Genomic DNA, 18,068 nt, shown 5'->3' with positions numbered 1-18,068 from the left:
CAGCACCGCCCTACCAAGAAGCATTGCAGAAAAGCGGTTATTCACACACCCTCAAATTCACCCCACCACAGCAGTCACCAGAATCCACCACTTACAAGAGAAAGAGGCAAAGAAACATAACTTGGTTCAACCCACCATTTAGTAAAAATGTTCAAACCAATATAGGAAGAGAATTTCGAAATTTGATCGAGAGGTGCTTCCCACCGAACCATAAATTAAGAAAACTGTTTAACAAAAACAATCTTAAGCTAAGTTATAGTTGTTCACCAAACATAAAACAGATCATCGATGGACACAACAAAACCATCCTAAGCCAGAACATGCCACCTCCACAACAAACACCCACCAAACTCTGCAACTGCAGAGCGCCAGACAAATGCCCTTTGAAAGGACAATGCTTAGTCAAGGAAGTAGTGTATCAAGCCACCATCACGACCGCCGAAAGCACAGAGACGTACGTCGGCCTCACCGCCACTGAGTTCAAGACGAGATGGCGAAACCACCAAATGTCATTCAAAAACGAAAGTAAAAAGAATGACACCGAACTGAGCAAACATCTATGGCAGCTAAAAGATCAAAAGAAAGACTTCGCAATCTCCTGGAAAATTCTAGCCAAGGCCAAATCTTATAGCAACCTTACTAAACGATGTAATCTATGTAGTACCGAGAAATTCTATTGTGTATATAAACCGGACATGGCGACGCTCAACAAACGTAATGAACTCGTATCGACTTGCAGGCACAAGCGAAATTTTATCCTTAGGTTCAATCGCATCCTCAACAACCAATCATAAATTTACAAATGCTTTTTTACTATTGTTTTTCAAGTTTGAATCTTGTAACGATCACGCTACTGATGTATATAAACCCCAGCGATGCTACAGTGTACATGGAATTTAACTGATGAGTGGCCCAACCCCTTGTTGGTCTACGAAACAGACCTGTATTAAAGTCCATATGAAACTATATTGAGTAGAAAAACATTGTTATTATATATATTATATATATATATAGATACGTAGACTTGAACTAGGTCAAAAACATTTTCAAGTCTAGTTCAAGTCAAGTCAAGTCTGATGATCTGATGATCAATTTATCACGTCATTTCATTATATATATGAAATGACGTGATAAATTGATCATCAGATCATCAGACTTGACTTGACTTGAACTAGACTTGAAAATGTTTTTGACCTAGTTCAAGTCTACGTATCTATATATATATATATAGAGAGAGAGAGAGAGAGAGAGAGAGAGAGAGAGAGAGAGAGAGAGAGAGAGAGAGAGAGAGAGAGAGAGAGAGAGAGAGAGAGAGAGAGAGAGAGAGAGAGAGAGAGAGAGAGAGAGAGAGAGAGAGAGAGAGAGAGAAAGAGAGAGAGAGAGAGCCATAGGCATGGGCACTTTTGTAACGTAAAACGGGCACTTTCGTAACGAAAAAAGGGCACTTTTGTAACATAGGGAACTTTCGTAACCTTGGTAGGGCACTTTTGTCACATTTCACAGGGCACTTTTGTAACTAACGGGCACTTTGTAACGAAAAGGGCACTTTCGTAACGGAAAAAAGGAACTTTTGTAACGATGGTTTTCAACTTATATCTGACGCTCGTCCACTTTTCTCCGCAACATGTTTGCTTCTTTATATATACATATCTATGCTTTACTCTTGTCATATAACCTGCTCTTTACAATTTTCGAATCAAGAATTAAGTTGTGTGACGTAAATAAACTATTTATTTCTTACATAAACTATTTGAAGTCTGTTTAATTGCAATGAACAGTTTCACAGTGATCACTTTCGTTTCTACTCGCTCTACGCTAGAACAGCCAAGTTTTTGGCGTGAAACAAGACAAAGGCGTTGCTGGCTAGGGCCCTTTAATTAAGACACCCAATTTAGTAGAGGTGAACGATCTAATAAATGAATCTCAACATTATCTTACCAGGATCAGGATTTGCAGAAGCCCATATAACATGGGAACTGGAACCAAGAAACCATTTGTTCAATTATAAGGTTAATGATGACTAACAACTAAAAATAAAGTCATTAACTAACAATAAAGTCCTTGAACAGTCCGATTCAAAAGACTCTTTTGCTTCTAACAGAATCGCAACTATACACCATTTGCCCTCAGGACCCAAGATAAATTTTATTAGGGCCACTTTAAAGTAAATAAGTTAACGAACAGACCTGAATTATTCTGAAAGTTTCAATTTCAGTGACTATCGACTGCACTATATGATTAAAGTATTTAATTTGCGTCGCGATGAAAATGTATTGGGGTAAATGTATGCCTGTTTTAAAGCCTTTTAATCTGATTATTTTTTCGCTAAATTGGTAACACTTTCCAGCGTGTTATACCTAAAAGAGGCGCTAATGAAATAAAGTTATTTGGCGTTCTCGCAATGAACAAGCAAATTTTAAAAAGGTGCAACTTAATGAACTTCACACCAAATACTAGTTGTCTCTAGCATAACTATGTGTTATTATAACCTCAGAAAAGAAAGTATAAGTCTCATGATTTTTTTACTACTATCTGTGTTCAAGCAGGATTTGAACTGCTAACACCTCGGAAACGATGACAATCTCAAAACGGTTCCATCAAGGAAACTATACTTCGGAACTTTCAACTTAAATTGCACGTACTTTTCAATCATTTTTGTTTTGGCCAAAGACAGAAGAAAAGAAAAAAGAAAAAAATTATACTTTCTTATGGCACATCTTATCACCTTAAATGAAGTGAAAACAAAACTGATGAGTAATCACGTTATCAAAAAAAGAAAGGTCACTACTAGTAATAAAGGTATCTGAAATCTGCCGAGAAATAGTTTCCAGTCATGTCCCTAGATGACTGATGTATGAAGCGCATCGACTGTAAAGCATGCTTAAGTGACATTCCTATAAGCGCTAAAAAGTCATACAGCAGAATAAGGTGCATTCTTGTTATTTGGGTATTGCAATTGTCCTACAACATTAGCTACTTCTTGTACGCGGCTTTTTGCCGGTTTTCAAGTTCACTTACATTTAGCGAGATAAGTTTTTATAAACCCTTCGCTCACTGAACAGTTTTACAAATATTGGAGTTCTATGTCGCAAATAGTTGGTATTAATCGCTTAATAACCGAGCGCGAGGGACAATATTCTCCAGTACGGCCCGAGCAAGCTCGGTTAGTAAGTTGTTTATTATATGGCATTCTGTTTTTGATAGTAAAATGCAGTTCCGGTGCAATCAATCTTTTTAGCTCTTTATCTTTTAGCTTTTCAATCTTTTTAGCTTCTTCAGGTAGTTTTACTGTGAAGAATGACAATATTCACAGTTTTTTTTTGCTGTTTTGGTTGCAAATTATGAATTTGCCGGCTTTGCTCCAAAACAAAAATACACGGCCTGGACCGTTTCCACGGAAATGGTCCGTACTGCAAAATCCCGAGCGAGAAAGAACCAATCAGAGCGCTGGGATTTGCCCAAGACTGGCCTTGCCATATAATAATATAAATTATCCGCCTCGATGTATTCTCTTTGTTACTGTAACGAACATTAATACTCAATTTTTTCTTTGTAACGCATAGGTCAGAAAAAAGCGAACTCTTTATTTTCCGTGTTATAATATATGTATAGTCTCCAAGGAGTACATCCATGTCGACTTTCATGGCTCTCGAGCAACTAAGTAGCTTAAGTGCGTCCGGTACTCCACATGAGCACAAATTTAGTACCTTTCAGTTACTGGGGGGAATAAGTGAATGCGTTATTCTGCATCGTGGGCGCGTCAGACCATATGAGCTCAAACTGAGTAGCTGTTAATTCCTCTCATTACTCAGAGTATTTTTAGTGAGCAGCATTCAAGTGTATCGAGTAACAGGAAAATTATCCGTATCGTTAACTATTTCATTTCGTTACGGCCACAAAATTCAAAATAAAAAACGGCAACAGTTTATGCTAAAATTTATTTCACTTCCCTACTATTAGATTAGTCAAAATGGTAAAAGAAAATGAAGTGTGAAAGATCGCTTTAGTTTTGGAAATATAAGGCATTTAGTACTAGTACCCAGTCCCCTATGGAAAAGGACTTGTTTTTTCGGACATTTATTTAAAATTATTTTAAAATGTCCAAGAACAGAAATGATGTTCCCAATAGTATTAGCATCATCAAGGTAAATCCAGCCACCAGTAAATGATAAAAAGTGTTGCCGTTTAGCTGAGAAGATTTCTGTGCTAAAAATAACTTTGAAATGTGACGTGATAATATATCATCCTATATAGCAGTTAAGGTTTCACATCTTGTTGCTGCTAACGGTGTACTGATCTTATATGAATAAAATTGATCTATCTATCCCTGGTAGACTGCTCATAGCTAGTCATATATTTGAAAAACAATTTATATTTTAGGTTTCAGACATCATTCATCATTGAAATTAATGGAAAAAAAGTTTTAATGCATATACCCTTAATTAGACTGCGCAAAGTGAAATGCGTCAAGGTAGTAAAAAGGTTTAAGAAGCTCTAGCTCCCTCCCGTTTTAAAGGTAAAATGTCAATTTTGGGTCACTTATTACTCTCATGTTACTAAACAATTTCATATAAATTATGTTTGCTTTCTCTCGAAAAATCATGCCAAAGTTAGCATTTGGAAGATATGGCAAATCGGGCGCTTTTGTAACGTAACCGGATTTTAGACATGTGTCCCTTAAAAAATTCGTAAAAAATTTGAATCTTTGTCTATTTTGATCAAAACTGTTTTGTTACAATGCCAGATAGTTACTCTAATTACTGCACATGATTTGTACAATATTGGGGAGATGTAACATGGGAAATTAATTTTTCAAACTCGCTGTGTAAAAAAAGGGCTTTTTCCGAATCGTGAAACCTTTCATCGACATGAAAAGTCAAACACATACACGGCAAAATTTTGGAAACCCCAATTTCAGTTTTCTACAGTGCCGTGGTACTCGAGAGAATGGTATGGCACATTAATGGTAATCCAATAGCTACAATTTGGCGGAAAAAGTAGAAAAATAGCTTTAAATTTTAACCTTACCACGACATAGGGCTACTTTGTAACCTCTTGAGCACTATTTTAGCCTTATTTCTGACAGATTAATGTGGTATTTACTGAAACTTGGCATGCAGTAAGCCCATGTATTTGTGCTTTCTAGGTATAAAATTCAGAATTTTCCACGCTGAACAAGCGGAGCTATTACGAAAAGAGAAAGATGTTACCAAAGTGCCTGATCATACCTATGGAGAGAGAGAGAGAGAGAGAGAGAGAGAGAGAAAGAGAGAGAGAGAGAGAGTGTAGGAGAGAAACCCTGACAATGCACACCCCAAATAATCATATTTTTAACTATATAAATGTTTGAAAGAAAATTTGCCCTGAGCGGGATTTGAACCCACGTCCCCCCATTACTAGTCGGGTGTGATCACCACTACACCACCAGGACAACCATGCTGGCAACACAGCCATCGAAGAGGTGATTTACGTGGTTAAGGCGTGGGCCTCCCGGGAAATTTTCTTTCAAGGTGACAAGGTAGGGGAGCCTATAACTTCACTTGAAACCCAACTAAGGATCAAGTTAATGATGCACGACCGTAGTCAACTTAGCGGATGACAAGGAAGGATCCGAGAAGGATACAGGCTAATTTTAATTTTAAGGATCCTTCCTTGTCATCCGCTTAGTTGACTACGGTCGTGCATCATTAACTTGATCCTTAGTTGGGTTTCAAGTGAAGTTATAGGCTCCCCTACCTTGTCACCTTGAAATAAAATTTCCCGGGAGGCCCACGCCTTAACCACGTAAATCACCTCTTCGATGGCTGTGCTGCCAGCATGGTTGTCCTGGTGGTGTAGTGGTGATCACACCCGACTAGTAATGGGGGGACGTGGGTTCAAATCCCGCTCAGGGCAAATTTTCTTTCAAACATTTATTCAGTTAAAAATATGATTATTTGGGGTGTGCATTGTCAGGGTTTCTCTCCTACACTCTCTCTAAAATTGAAATTAGCCTGTATCCTTCTCGGATCCTTTCTTGTCATCCGCTAAGTTGACTACGGTCGTGCATCATTAACTTGATCCTTAGTTGGGTTTCAAGTGAAGTTATAGGCTCCCCTACCTTGTCACCTTGAAAGAAAATTTCCCGGGAGGCCCACGCCTTAACCACGTAAATCACCTCTTCGATGGCTGTGTTGCCAGCATGGTTGTCCTGGTGGTGTAGTGGTGATCACACCCGACTAGTAATGGGGGGACGTGGGTTCAAATCCCGCTCAGTGCAAATTTTCTTTCAAACATTTATTCAGTTAAAAATATGATTATTTGGGGTGTGCATTGTCAGGGTTTCTCTGCTACACTCTCTCTCTCTCTCTCTCTCTCTCTCTCTTTAGATTCATGACTGAGTAATTGCTACTCATTTGCCATCGCAAATTTTAATCATGCAAAAAGACTTTAAAATGGTTTTAATCGATATGTAGCGAATATTTCTACTTTCTTTGTCGCAGCAAAGCTGAATTTGCGATAATGTGCTTTATTGTGAAGTTAATAACGCACCTTTTTCATAACTAAGGTAGGAAATACTCAATCTTAGGTACACGCCACAAAAATAATAAATAAAATCTTGATTTTAGCAGATTCTAAAGGTCTTTTAAGAAAAGATAATTGCTACCAAAGACCTCGTCCATCTGAAATATATTTTACCCTTTGCGAGGTGAATTTCTGAAAAATATCGCGTCTTGAGGTATGAAGTAAACTCGACCTTAAAGTTCAAAATTTTTTTAGAAGGTTCGGAAATGTTTTTCTTTCATAAAAATTATTTTTTAGTCGTTTATAAAGCAATTTTTGCGCATAGGGTCTGCGCTTTGAAAGAGGAATTGTGTCCATTTTCGATTAATTCGATTTATTTGACTTTTTTCCATTTATTTGCAAAAACGTATTTTGTAGCAAATACTCACTTTCGTTGCAAATACCCACTTTCAGTTTTCGGCGACAAACTATCAATTTTTAACTTATATGCAATGATTTGATGACAGTTGGCCACATCGATCCGCGAAGTAACATGCTTTGAACTCCCAAAATAATTAGTTTTTTTGTTTTCCTCCTTTTTTTCGTGTGTAAACATTTTGTCTTTCTCTTTCGTAAACTAGTTTTAAGTCTTACGTTGTTACGTTGGAAGGACCTTTACATGCCCACACGTGGTCAGACATGTCTGTACTGCATATAGCCAAACCACTTCGCTGACATCTGCAGATCAAAACCCCGAAGACAAGTATTTCACTCTTTGGAATAAGCCGGAAGCCTGACCCTGATATCCCTGCAGTTGTCCACCCCCCAAGGCGTGTGCCAATCAGCCTTAAAGACGACATCAAAAGAGAACTAGATGAGATGGTTAACAATGACATCATAGCAAAGATCAAAAAAGGCGAACCTACACAATGGGTCAACAGACTTGTTTACCGCAGCAAGCAGAACGGGAGGTTAAGGCTCCGCCTGGATCCCAAAGACCTCAACGCAGCCATTCAGAGAGAACGTCATGTCACTCCCACCATAGAAGAAATCCTACCAAAGTTAGCTGATCATAAAGTATTTTCTATAGTAGACGCAAAGTGCGGGTACTGGAATGTGGGCTTGCATGAAGCATCTAGTTACCTGACTACATTCAATTCCCCATTTGGTAGATACAGATTCAAGCGCATGCCCTTTGGGCTCAGAATGTCTCAAAATGTCTTCCAGACTAAGATAGACCAAACATTCGAAGGATGTGAAGGCTTTGTAGGGATTGCAAACGACATTGTAGTTTTCGGAAAGAACACAGAGGAAGACGACCGCAACATGCACACGATGCTAAAGCGCTGCATAGATACCGGGCTAACGCTAAACCCTGACAAGTGCATCACAAAGCAAGTCAAGATCAAATTCTATGGAGTAATTTGTGCCCAAAATGGTGTCCAGCCAGACCCAGGCAAGGTCTCTGCTTTGAAGCAGATATCTTCTCCTACAAACCGCCAGGAACTGCAAACCTTCCTAGGGCTAGCAAACTACATGGCCCCATTTATCCCAAACCTAATCATGAGTACACTGATAGCCCCACTCCGTAAGCTTCTGAAGGAGGACAACTGTTTTAAATGGTGCGCAGCGCGACAAGAGTTTTTTAATAAAATCAAAGACTCTATCAGCAACGAGATCACTCTGACATACTTCGATCCAATGAAAGAAACTATTCTTCAAGTTGATGCTTCCATGAACCAGGCAAAGACATGGAAATCGCTAATGCCTTGTCAAGATTATCACCAGAGAGACCAGACCTTATCCCCGGCATGAACATCCAAATACACGAGATCTTTCTTCAATTTAGTAACAGCATGTTTCAGAAGATCAAAGAACAGAGCAGTTTGGACGCAGAGCTCAATGCATTGAAAGAAATGACCCACACAGGTTGGCTGGCACACATCCAGCAAGTCCCAACACTCTTAAAGCCATACTGGCCCTACCGGGACGAGCTTTCCACCGCAGAGGGTCATGAAAGCGCATCGTATGATCGTTCCCATCACGCTGCAGAAAGAGATTTTGACAAAACTACACACGCCACACCAAGGAACCGACAGAACCAAGCTGAGCTCTAGAACGTCAATCTACTGGAGAGGCTTGTACAAGGACATAGAAGAAACCACAAAAACATGCGGTACATGTGAAGACCTCCAGAATAGTTAGCAAAAGGAACCCTAATCACCTCAGAGGTACCCTCAGGGCATGGCACACCATTGGGGCTGATCTCTTTACTCTTGATGGCTCCGAATATTTCGTGGTTGCTGATTATTACTCAAGGTACCCCTTTGTTAGAATTATACCGAGTGGGCAAAGCAACAGCAGAACACAGTGGTCAAAATAATGAGGCAGCTCTTCAGCGAGCAAGGCATCCCCGTGGTAGTAAGATCTGACAACGGACCACATTTTGCCGGCCAGGCCTTTCAAGAATTCGCTCGTGACCTCAGTTTTAAGCACATTACAAGCTCCCCCCATTACCCTCATAGCAATGGGTATATCGAAAGCCAAGTAAAGTCAGTGAAGTCAGCTCTCCTGAAGTCGAAAATGACCAAATCAGACCTAACATGTCGCCTCTTTGTCTAAGAACTACCCCCGTTTACCACAAACTCCCTTCAGATGCTGAGTTACTATTAGGGCACCCAATTCAAGACAACCTCCCAAGGAAGATTTCAAGGGACCCATCAAGTGAAGACGTTATCTCCAGGCTGATCGAAAGACAACATCTGCAGAAACACTACTATGATCGATCTGCAAAATCACTCCTAGAACTAGCCCCAGGTCAAAGGACCACTATTCAAGATCCAGAATCACTGACATGGAAACCGGCCGAGGTAAAGGAAAGACTAGTTGGAACTCCCCGCTCATACGCTGTAACGACTGCAACTGGCAGAGAGCTGAGGTGCAACAGAGCCCACATACGAGAAGCGCAGCAGGAAAACAGAGCAGTGGAACCCGACTGGAATGAGCAGTCGTCAACCAAAGATTACCCTACTATGCAGGAAACGTTCTGAGGAATGAAACCATCACATCACCAGACACCTGCGCAACTCGCAGTGGTAGGCTGATTAAGCCCCCGGAGAGACTGGATCTGTAGGAACTGAGTCAAACCAAGCTGCGGTTTTTAGGAACACTTTGAAACGATCATAATTGCATTGTTGCGTTTAGATATTCTAAAAGGAAGTTTACATTAATTTAGACCGTGTACCTTGTGGTCATTGGATTAGGTTTATGCAAGTTTAGTCTATTATCCAGTTTGTCAAGCTTACAGGAAAGGAGGGATGTAATGATTTTATTGTACATCCAACAGCACTTCCGTTATTTTTATTTCCGGTGTTCATCCATGTTTTGTATCACTCGCCATCATCAGGCCATGTTGCTGTATTAAAACACACATAGTTGTATATTACGACTCGGAATCTTTAGAGGATGTTCTTATATATTGAACTCTTCAATCTATGGTCTAGGTCTAAACTGGAAAATAATTTCAATCACGAATGTATAGGAATAAAATCGTTTCCATCCTCAAAGAAAATAACTAAGGACAAAAGTACCTTTGATATCATTAGCCCGCAATCACCCAAAAGTCAAACTAATCTAAGGTCCTTTAATTTTTCACCAGACGCACCTCTTGGCAAACTTTCAACGTATCACCCCCTAGGTGAAGGACATTATAAATTATAAATTGAATGAACAATCCATGAAGAAATCTTGCTTAGTCCTAAAAAACGACCGGAAGCTATATTTTCAAACAAAACACAAACTCAAGTGAAGCTATGATCCTCGCAGTTATGAATGCAATTTTTGCAATTGCGTAGAGAAGTCTGAAAAATTCAGGACTTCAACGGGGTTTGAACCCGTGACCTCTCGATACTGGTGCGACCCTCTAACCAACTGATCTATGAAGCCACTGACGTTGGGTGCTGGTCATTTGTGGGTTCTAATGTTCCCGAGAGGAATGAATCAATTATGAAATGATGGATGAAATGGATCATATATGAACTGCAGATATGAAATCAAGTGAAGCTATGATCCTCGCAGTTATGAACGATGATCAGTCATTTATTCATATCTTTCTTCGCAGTTCAAATTATTTGAACTGCGGAGAAAGATATGAAATATATGTTCTTTCATATATTCACTTGTATCATGGTTTTGATATTCGTAGTATTTACTGTTATTTAATTTACTGGACCCCGTTGAAAACAGTGGCAGTATTATACCCTGATGTGTTCTTATGCGGTTGGAATACTCGTACACTTAACGCAAATTATCACTTTACTATAATCAGTTGGGTGATTTTCACTGACAGCAATGTTATTTCCTTTCACATGTTTTATCCGCCTCTTTCTCAAAAACCCTGACAAATCGAGAAAAAGTTAAATGCTAAATGTTGTAATCTTTTTCGCGTGTGGGTGTTATACGAATATTGTTACAATCATTATCATCTTCATTGTCACCATCATCATCGTCATTGTTACTATGTCGTCCTACTTCCAACGCAGTGGCATGTATAAATGTCTTTAAAAGTTGTATTGTTAGTACACAGGTTAAGTATTAAAGCTGGGGTGAACAGACTTAGAACATATACATTTAATTTACTTCTCATTTACTGACATGAAAGCTGTACCAGAAAACAAAACAAGAATGTCTTCGGTGTTTATTTAAAATTGAAGGCGCGAAGCATAAAACTCTCGATTTGAGCAGATCTTACATTCTGACAACTCCGAAATTCATTTAATCTGCTACTTGGAGCAAACACTCACCTCTGGTAGCAATTCTGGGTATGGATATTTGCTACCAGTCGCAAATACCCATTTCTAGTAGTAATTACCCACTTTGAGTATTTGCTACGTGTAGCTAATACTCACTTATGGTAGCAAATACTCACAGTGAGTATTTACTACGGTAGAAAAAAGTCAATGCGTATTTGCTACCGTAGGAAATACCCGTTAATGGTAGCAAATACCCACCTCAATCTGACTCTCTCTCTCTCTCTCTCTCTCTCTCTCTCTCTCTCTCTCTCTCTCTCTCTCTCTCTCTCTCTCTCTCTCTCTCTCTCTCTCTCTCTCTCTCTCTCTCTCTCTCTCTCTCTCTCTCTCTCTCTCTATATATATATATATATATATATATAAGCAGTGTACGGTTGGTTGACCTAACGATGAACTCCCATGACCTCTGCGACGCCGATGCAATGCTCTACCAACTGAGCTATGCCAGTGAGCAGAATACTTCAGAGCAGGTCAATTTACTGGGCTCATTTGTTTCTGTGAAGGAGTAAATCAATGAAATGAATCTCTATTAACATTATCAGAAATTCCACCAGTGCCAAGAAGAAAAAGGTGCTGACAAGTGCATATTATATTACATCATTTTGCCCGCAGAAGTGTCTGTGTCTGACGTAAATATGAAATTCAGGACAAAATCATTTTATCCCACTTTTTACTCTCAATTTCCTTTCGGCGTACGTAATAGGCACGTGTTTGCATCTTGGCACTGAGGGAATTTTGGCTAAAGTTAATATAGATTCATTTCATTCATTGAGTCCTTCACAGAAACAAGACCTTCTCCCAAGTGTGTAGCTTCAGAGCATTGCACTGGCATCGCATATATCATGAGGTTGAATCCCATTGGAGCCACGTAAATTTTTCAGGTGTCAAAAAGAGACAATTGCTTAAATTGTCGACCCAAGTCCGAGGATCACTTCTCTCATTCGTTTCGTTAATGATAACTTGTAACGACACAGGTAAAGATGCAGCTAGATGAAATCTTACAAACCTGAGCAGGATAGATGCAGTACGATAAAGATCCTGTGATCTCGAGTTATCCTTACCATACTTTTCTGTGATGATTCCTGAGCACTTAATTGCTCCCGAGACGGCTGAGGAGAGCAGTCTTGTCAAGTCTCGTCTGTGCACCAAAAAATCAAGACATTCGACCACGAACCCACAGGCACGAATTTCATGAGTTTGCGGTTATATTAAATCGCGAAAGTGCGATTTATAAATCGCACTCTGTGTTTTATAAATCGAACGAGTGATTTATAAATCGCAAAGTTGATAACCTTGCAATTTATAAATCGCAAAGCTGGTAACCTTGCGATTTATAAATCGCAAAGTTTGTAATTTTCCGATTTGTAAATCGCAAAGTTCTTAATCTTGCGATTTATAAATCGCAAGGTTGGCAATCTTACGATTTGTAAATCACAAAGGCACTTCAATGTGTTATTTGTAAATTACAGGACAACTTTTGTGACATTTGATAAATAAGACAAAATATAGGGAAAGAGTACATAAATAATATTTTTACACTTGGCGTCCCATATGCGAGCAGTCTCTCTTTTGCTCTAGAATCGTTGAAACGAACGCGTACGTTAAACTTCAATGGCTGAAACTGCGGGTCGCTAATACCACGGGCATTGGTTTACAGTGAAAATAGAGACTGCAATGGTTTCATATTTGTTTCATCATTGTTCCTGCCATGCCCATTTGCAAAATATTCTCGCAGGAATCAATAAGCGTTTCTTGCTGTTAAGTTATATGTTATGTTCGTTTGCCAACAAAACTTGAATGCCGTGTTGCACTTTTATTTTGCGGGGTTTTATCCGCAAATAAAAGTCCCGCAAAAATAGCATGCTACACGGTAAGGTGATGCGCGATGATGCCACGCCAAATGAACAGCAACAAATAAAAAGCCGTCCATGTCGGATTTTACCCGTTTAGTTATTGAGAGTTACTTCAAAATTATTTCGGACAATTTTCCATTGAAAAGCAGAGCCGGTGAGCCTTCAGAAGCCCAACAACCGAAGACATACGTGAGGATGGATAGTATTTTTAGCGTCTCATGTCGGAAGGGAGAAGTAAGGCTTTCCCTGAACTTTACTTTGGAGAGGCTTGGATTTACTACATTTCAGAGTTACTTGCTTTCTACTTGTGTGAAAGAGCAACAGATGATCCCAGGACAAAGGAAGCAATGTCACCGAAGGAAGATTCAGGCGAATGTAATTTGCCATCAGCATCACAGTTCGAAATCAAAAGCCTACAAGCCTACCGCAGCTGATGATGGAAGCGAGGAATGCATGCTTGATATTTAATCCTTAAGTTTTGGTGATTCAGAAACGACAGTGGCAAACAATCCTTTTCGCAAAGCCAACTGTCGATTGATTATTTTGGCTATCTTTGAATCGGATGAATCTTAGAATCGGAGAATAATTTTAAAAGCGTGTTACGTGTAAGGTGAAATCGTAAAATAGGTAGAATCGGAGGCTTTACTCCTAAAATAGTTTAAAATCTTAGTGGTGTAAAATCGGAAAATAGTACCTGTAAATCGGTGTATATTATTTCTGCGATTTAGCGATAATTGCAGCATTCTTGCGGTACGACATAATAATAATCACGGTTGGTACAACAGCATCGATAACACTTTTCACAACAGTGAAACTTTGATTAATAAGGCTTTTAATGAAACCTGTGGGCAGAATGGCCAAAACATCTTGCTTTTCAAAAAGAACGAATGTGACTCCTTGTCTTGTTTTAATTCTCATCGTAAACGGCCTCCAAATTAACGCGAATTTAGAGTTGATTGACATTTATCAAAGTTGACGTCATCGCTTTTCCCGAGATCAACCAATAAGAAAACTCCGTTACCGGAGCGCTGGGATTCCAAAACGCAATATGAAACCATTGCAGTCTCTATTTTGACTCTAAACCAACTGCCGCGGTTTTAGCGACCCGCAGTTTTAACCATTAAAATTCAACATACGCGTTTGTTTCAACGATTCTAGATTATTATTTAGGTGTAACTGACTACATTTTATAATTTTTTCAACAGACAAACCAAACATCACCCACCCAAGAGAGGCAAGTAAAAGCTTCATAGAGGGAAACCATGTTAATATCAGTTGCACAGGAATAGAAAAGTGGATCCAGGTGCGCAGTGGAGCCATGATGGCAGAGTTGTGAGTTCGGGATCCGGAACAGCTTATCTCAGTTTCAGTGATATCAAAAGATCAGATGAAGGCATATATACATGCAGAGCTAATAACACTGCAGGAATTACGGAGAAGCAAGTGAATATTACTGTGAACTGTAAGTTCCTTTATTGTATAATTACAATTTGTTGTTGTTGTTTTTTTTTTTTTTGCGAAAGTATTATAGTGAGTATGATAAGCACTTGAGGATTGTTAGTCAGACGTTATGTATTTTATGTATTTACTTATTTATTTATTATTACTGAACACTATACATTTAATAATACAGTAATATACTGTACACTGGCGAAACTCGCCAGCTATTGCACGTTAGCTCACCGCCTACTTTTTCTTGGAAATTACCCCAAATTTTACGAACAACATGAGAAACATTTGCACATAACACAAGACGCTTGCATTCGGAGTAATTTCGGCGTCGATTTCTGTTTTAAGAATAATACCAACTTTATTCATTCACTACAATGAAAGGGAGAGATACCAGAGGTTATCCCTATGCGAGGGTATCCGCCCGGATGTTTTTGATCTAGAGTCGATTTTGAGGAGGGAGGAAAACCGAAGTACCCAGAGGAAAAACCCTCCGAGTCAGATTGAGATCGACTGAAACTCACATACGACCTCCAGGCCAGGGATAAACCTGAGTCGCAGAGGTGGGAGGCGCGGTTGATAACCACTAATCCATCCCAACTTCCCGTGTTTTCCTGTCCATTCAAGCACTGAGCACACACATTCTTGAAGCAGCGGTACAGCAGCCCAGTACTTGGTGTAAGCTACCTGATTTGTTACTTAATACATTTTCAGTCACGACAAATGAAATACATTGCAAGCAGCTGTATGGAATGCAAAGGAGCCTTAAGGACTTTCGTGCTAATTGTTTGCGCGCAACTTAACTGCGCAGGTAACGCGACTGTAATATGTCACGCATTACTTCGAGCATTAGTGAAGTTGAGGTTTGAAAACCTTGCAGAAACCGTGGACGATAAGTCTTGCACAGCGTTGGATAAGAGAGGATCGTGATCAGTCAAAATTGATTAAAAATATTTAGGAAAGTCAAGTAGACTACTGCACGACTGATGTTCGCGTTGTTTTTATCAGTCGTGCACTAGTCTACTTGACTTTCATAAATATTGTTCAAGCATTAGTTAAAATAACATGGCGACAAAAACGCCGGGGAAAAAATTCCAGGTCGGCAAAAGAATGGCACATTTATTTCCAAATCATCATGAAACGTTGAAGAGAAGTTAGCGGGAGGATGGAGAAGCTCTGGAAAAGGTAGCTGCTGATCGCGTAGTGGCTGAAAGTTTGGAAAACTCGACGACGAACCGTTGCGTAAATTTAAAGGGGCTGTTTCTTTTTTTAATGTTTTTATCTCCCTACGAACTTAAGTTCAGAACGAATGCATGTTTTTGAAGTTCTTTTCCTTTACTTTCGTGAAAATAGAGCAGTATTTTCGTCCTCGTCGGCTTGAATAGTGCGGACCTGCGTGGAAAAAACCAGCGATTAAATTTCACAAAACCACACTCACATTATACTCACATTATACCCACATTATACAAAACACTAACCAAATGAAGATGACGACTGCTTAAAACTTCGTTCCTGTGCTCGAGAAAGCTTTGTTTTGGGGTAAAAACCTTTCATCCCTTCAACGATCGATCCTCTCTTGGGTTCCAGTCCTTCCCCGACAGGTCACGCAAAAGCGTGACAAACGAAGTTTTCCAAGAGCTTCGTAAAATCACATCGATTTTACTCCCTTGGATCATTGGTGACCCCTATTTTTTTAATCATGAATCACTTACTCTACTTACTATCTACAAAATATGATAAAATAAAAAAAATCTCACAGTAAGAAGTTGCCTTTTTTTAAAATTTTCTTTCCTCGTGCCATCGAATTCCGGTAGTGGTTGAAACGAATAGAGGTTGCGAAAACGCTCGTCCAGGATGAACTCTACCTTAAAACTTATGCACGGAAACCTTCACTCTAACAGTTTGCTTTTAGGATTTTCGATGGATGAGCAGATGAGGCTACATTTCGTTATTATGACAGATTTATCGAAATTAAGGCATTTTTCCACTGCCATTTTCTGCGAAATCCGAAACAAAGTCGGTGACCCCCAATTTTTTATTTTATTTTTGGAGTAAGTACTTTATGACCTAACTGTAGGCGAGAAATGAAGAAAATCTCACCGTAGGAAGATTTTGGTGCCAACGTCCTTAAAGGGGCTCTCACGCTATTTCCCAACATATATTTCGCTGTTAACTGAATTTTTCAAAAAAATTATAGCATTCATGTACTCTTTCTGAGTTAAAGAAAAAGCCAAAATTTAATGATATTAGTGTTCTGTTCTAATACCCTAATTCGTTCTCCAGAATGCAGGAAATGCATTCTAAGAGGCCCAATCTCCCCTGCGTGTTGTCCATTCTCCTCCTAACCCTCACGTTTTGCTGGCTACTAAAATTTCTATTGAAAACCCTGTATGTATGTAAAAAGTTCATTGAAAGCTACAGAACTGTACTCTCCTGGGCTTTTCAGGACTAATGAAGCAATTAATCAACAAATCTTTAAGATTCTCGACTGACAGGAGGAAGTGGAACTATGGTGTTACCCAGGGCCCACTTGTTCAAAAGCAGATTAAAAATTAAACCAAGGAGTTTATTTCTGTACTCCGAAATGCTTTTCATCGCTGATATTCGGCAAAACGTTACATTAGAAGAAGTCAATCTTGAAAAACAAGAATAAGCAAACCAAACTTTCGCCAAAAAGTTGAAAACGTTAAATCCAAAGTCTCGGCTTTCGACCACCAGGCCCAGAACAATTTCAGCCAAAATGCAAATCATTCAGCCAACCGGCTTTCACCACCCTTTGAATATTTTTTTTTTTTTACCAACGGAGATCACATTATTATTGTTGACAATAATCCTACGTTGGGCACAAATGGTTTTGCAGTTCTACAGAGGAAATTCAAAATATTCTTAGCCTCTACTGCATTATTGATGTAAGCAGTCGCTAGACTTTATCTTACTCATAATTTCACGGTTTATATTCAGAGAAAGAACATTCTTGCTTTGGGCCTTCCAAGCCTTTAACTCACAACATAGCCTCCACTGCTCTCTGCCTTCTCCTCTATACCAAAAGGGCTGACCAACCCAAAGAGACTTACACTGATTTATTCTTTTTTATTCTTGTTTCGGCTTTGCCAATTTTATGAAAAGTTGGCACAAGATTGCTTACGAGAAGTACTTTCCCTGTCCTCCGTACAATTTCCAGTCTGAGAGAGTGAAAAGAGTTTCCCGGGCTCAGAATACGGAAGATGAAACTTAGGGCTAATAATGCATTTCTGTCTCTAATTTTGACCTCTGTAAGAGTAAATCACTTTGAAAGAAAGCATTTGAAGTTTACTGCTAGCACATAAACCTTAGTTTTTTTAGAGAAACATAATCGCAATATGATTCTAAATTGTTTGCATTAGCCCAATCTTGATGAATTTCTGTGAAATGTAATGGACCTACATGTACAGTGTTCTCACCAGGACGCGCCTTTGTGGCATTGTTGCAAGAAAAA

The 18,068-nt window shown here is 39.2% G+C and overlaps 1 protein-coding gene across 2 annotated transcripts in view; it reads left to right on the top strand.

Annotated features, from left to right (window-relative positions):
- LOC137983559 (uncharacterized) overlaps positions 1–14,877 on the top strand; it is a 26,946-nt gene extending 12,069 nt beyond the window's left edge. The window contains exon 3 of one of the 2 annotated variants that reach the window (XM_068830715.1): positions 14,350–14,877. In XM_068830715.1, the coding sequence (XP_068686816.1) occupies positions 14,350–14,480 (131 nt within the window). In that variant the 3' untranslated portion in view covers positions 14,481–14,877. Of the gene's footprint in view, positions 1–1,941; positions 2,419–14,349 lie in introns of those variants that run through there. The other variant, XM_068830716.1, reaches the window with a different exon arrangement.
- Positions 14,878–18,068: the final 3,191 nt, after the last annotated feature.

Source organism: Montipora foliosa, chromosome 13, assembly GCF_036669935.1.
Source record: "Montipora foliosa isolate CH-2021 chromosome 13, ASM3666993v2, whole genome shotgun sequence".
In the NCBI taxonomy this organism is placed as follows: domain Eukaryota; kingdom Metazoa; phylum Cnidaria; class Anthozoa; order Scleractinia; family Acroporidae; genus Montipora; species Montipora foliosa.
The sequence above is the reverse complement of the archived record's forward strand: the minus strand, read 5'-3'. Positions and strand labels throughout refer to the sequence as shown.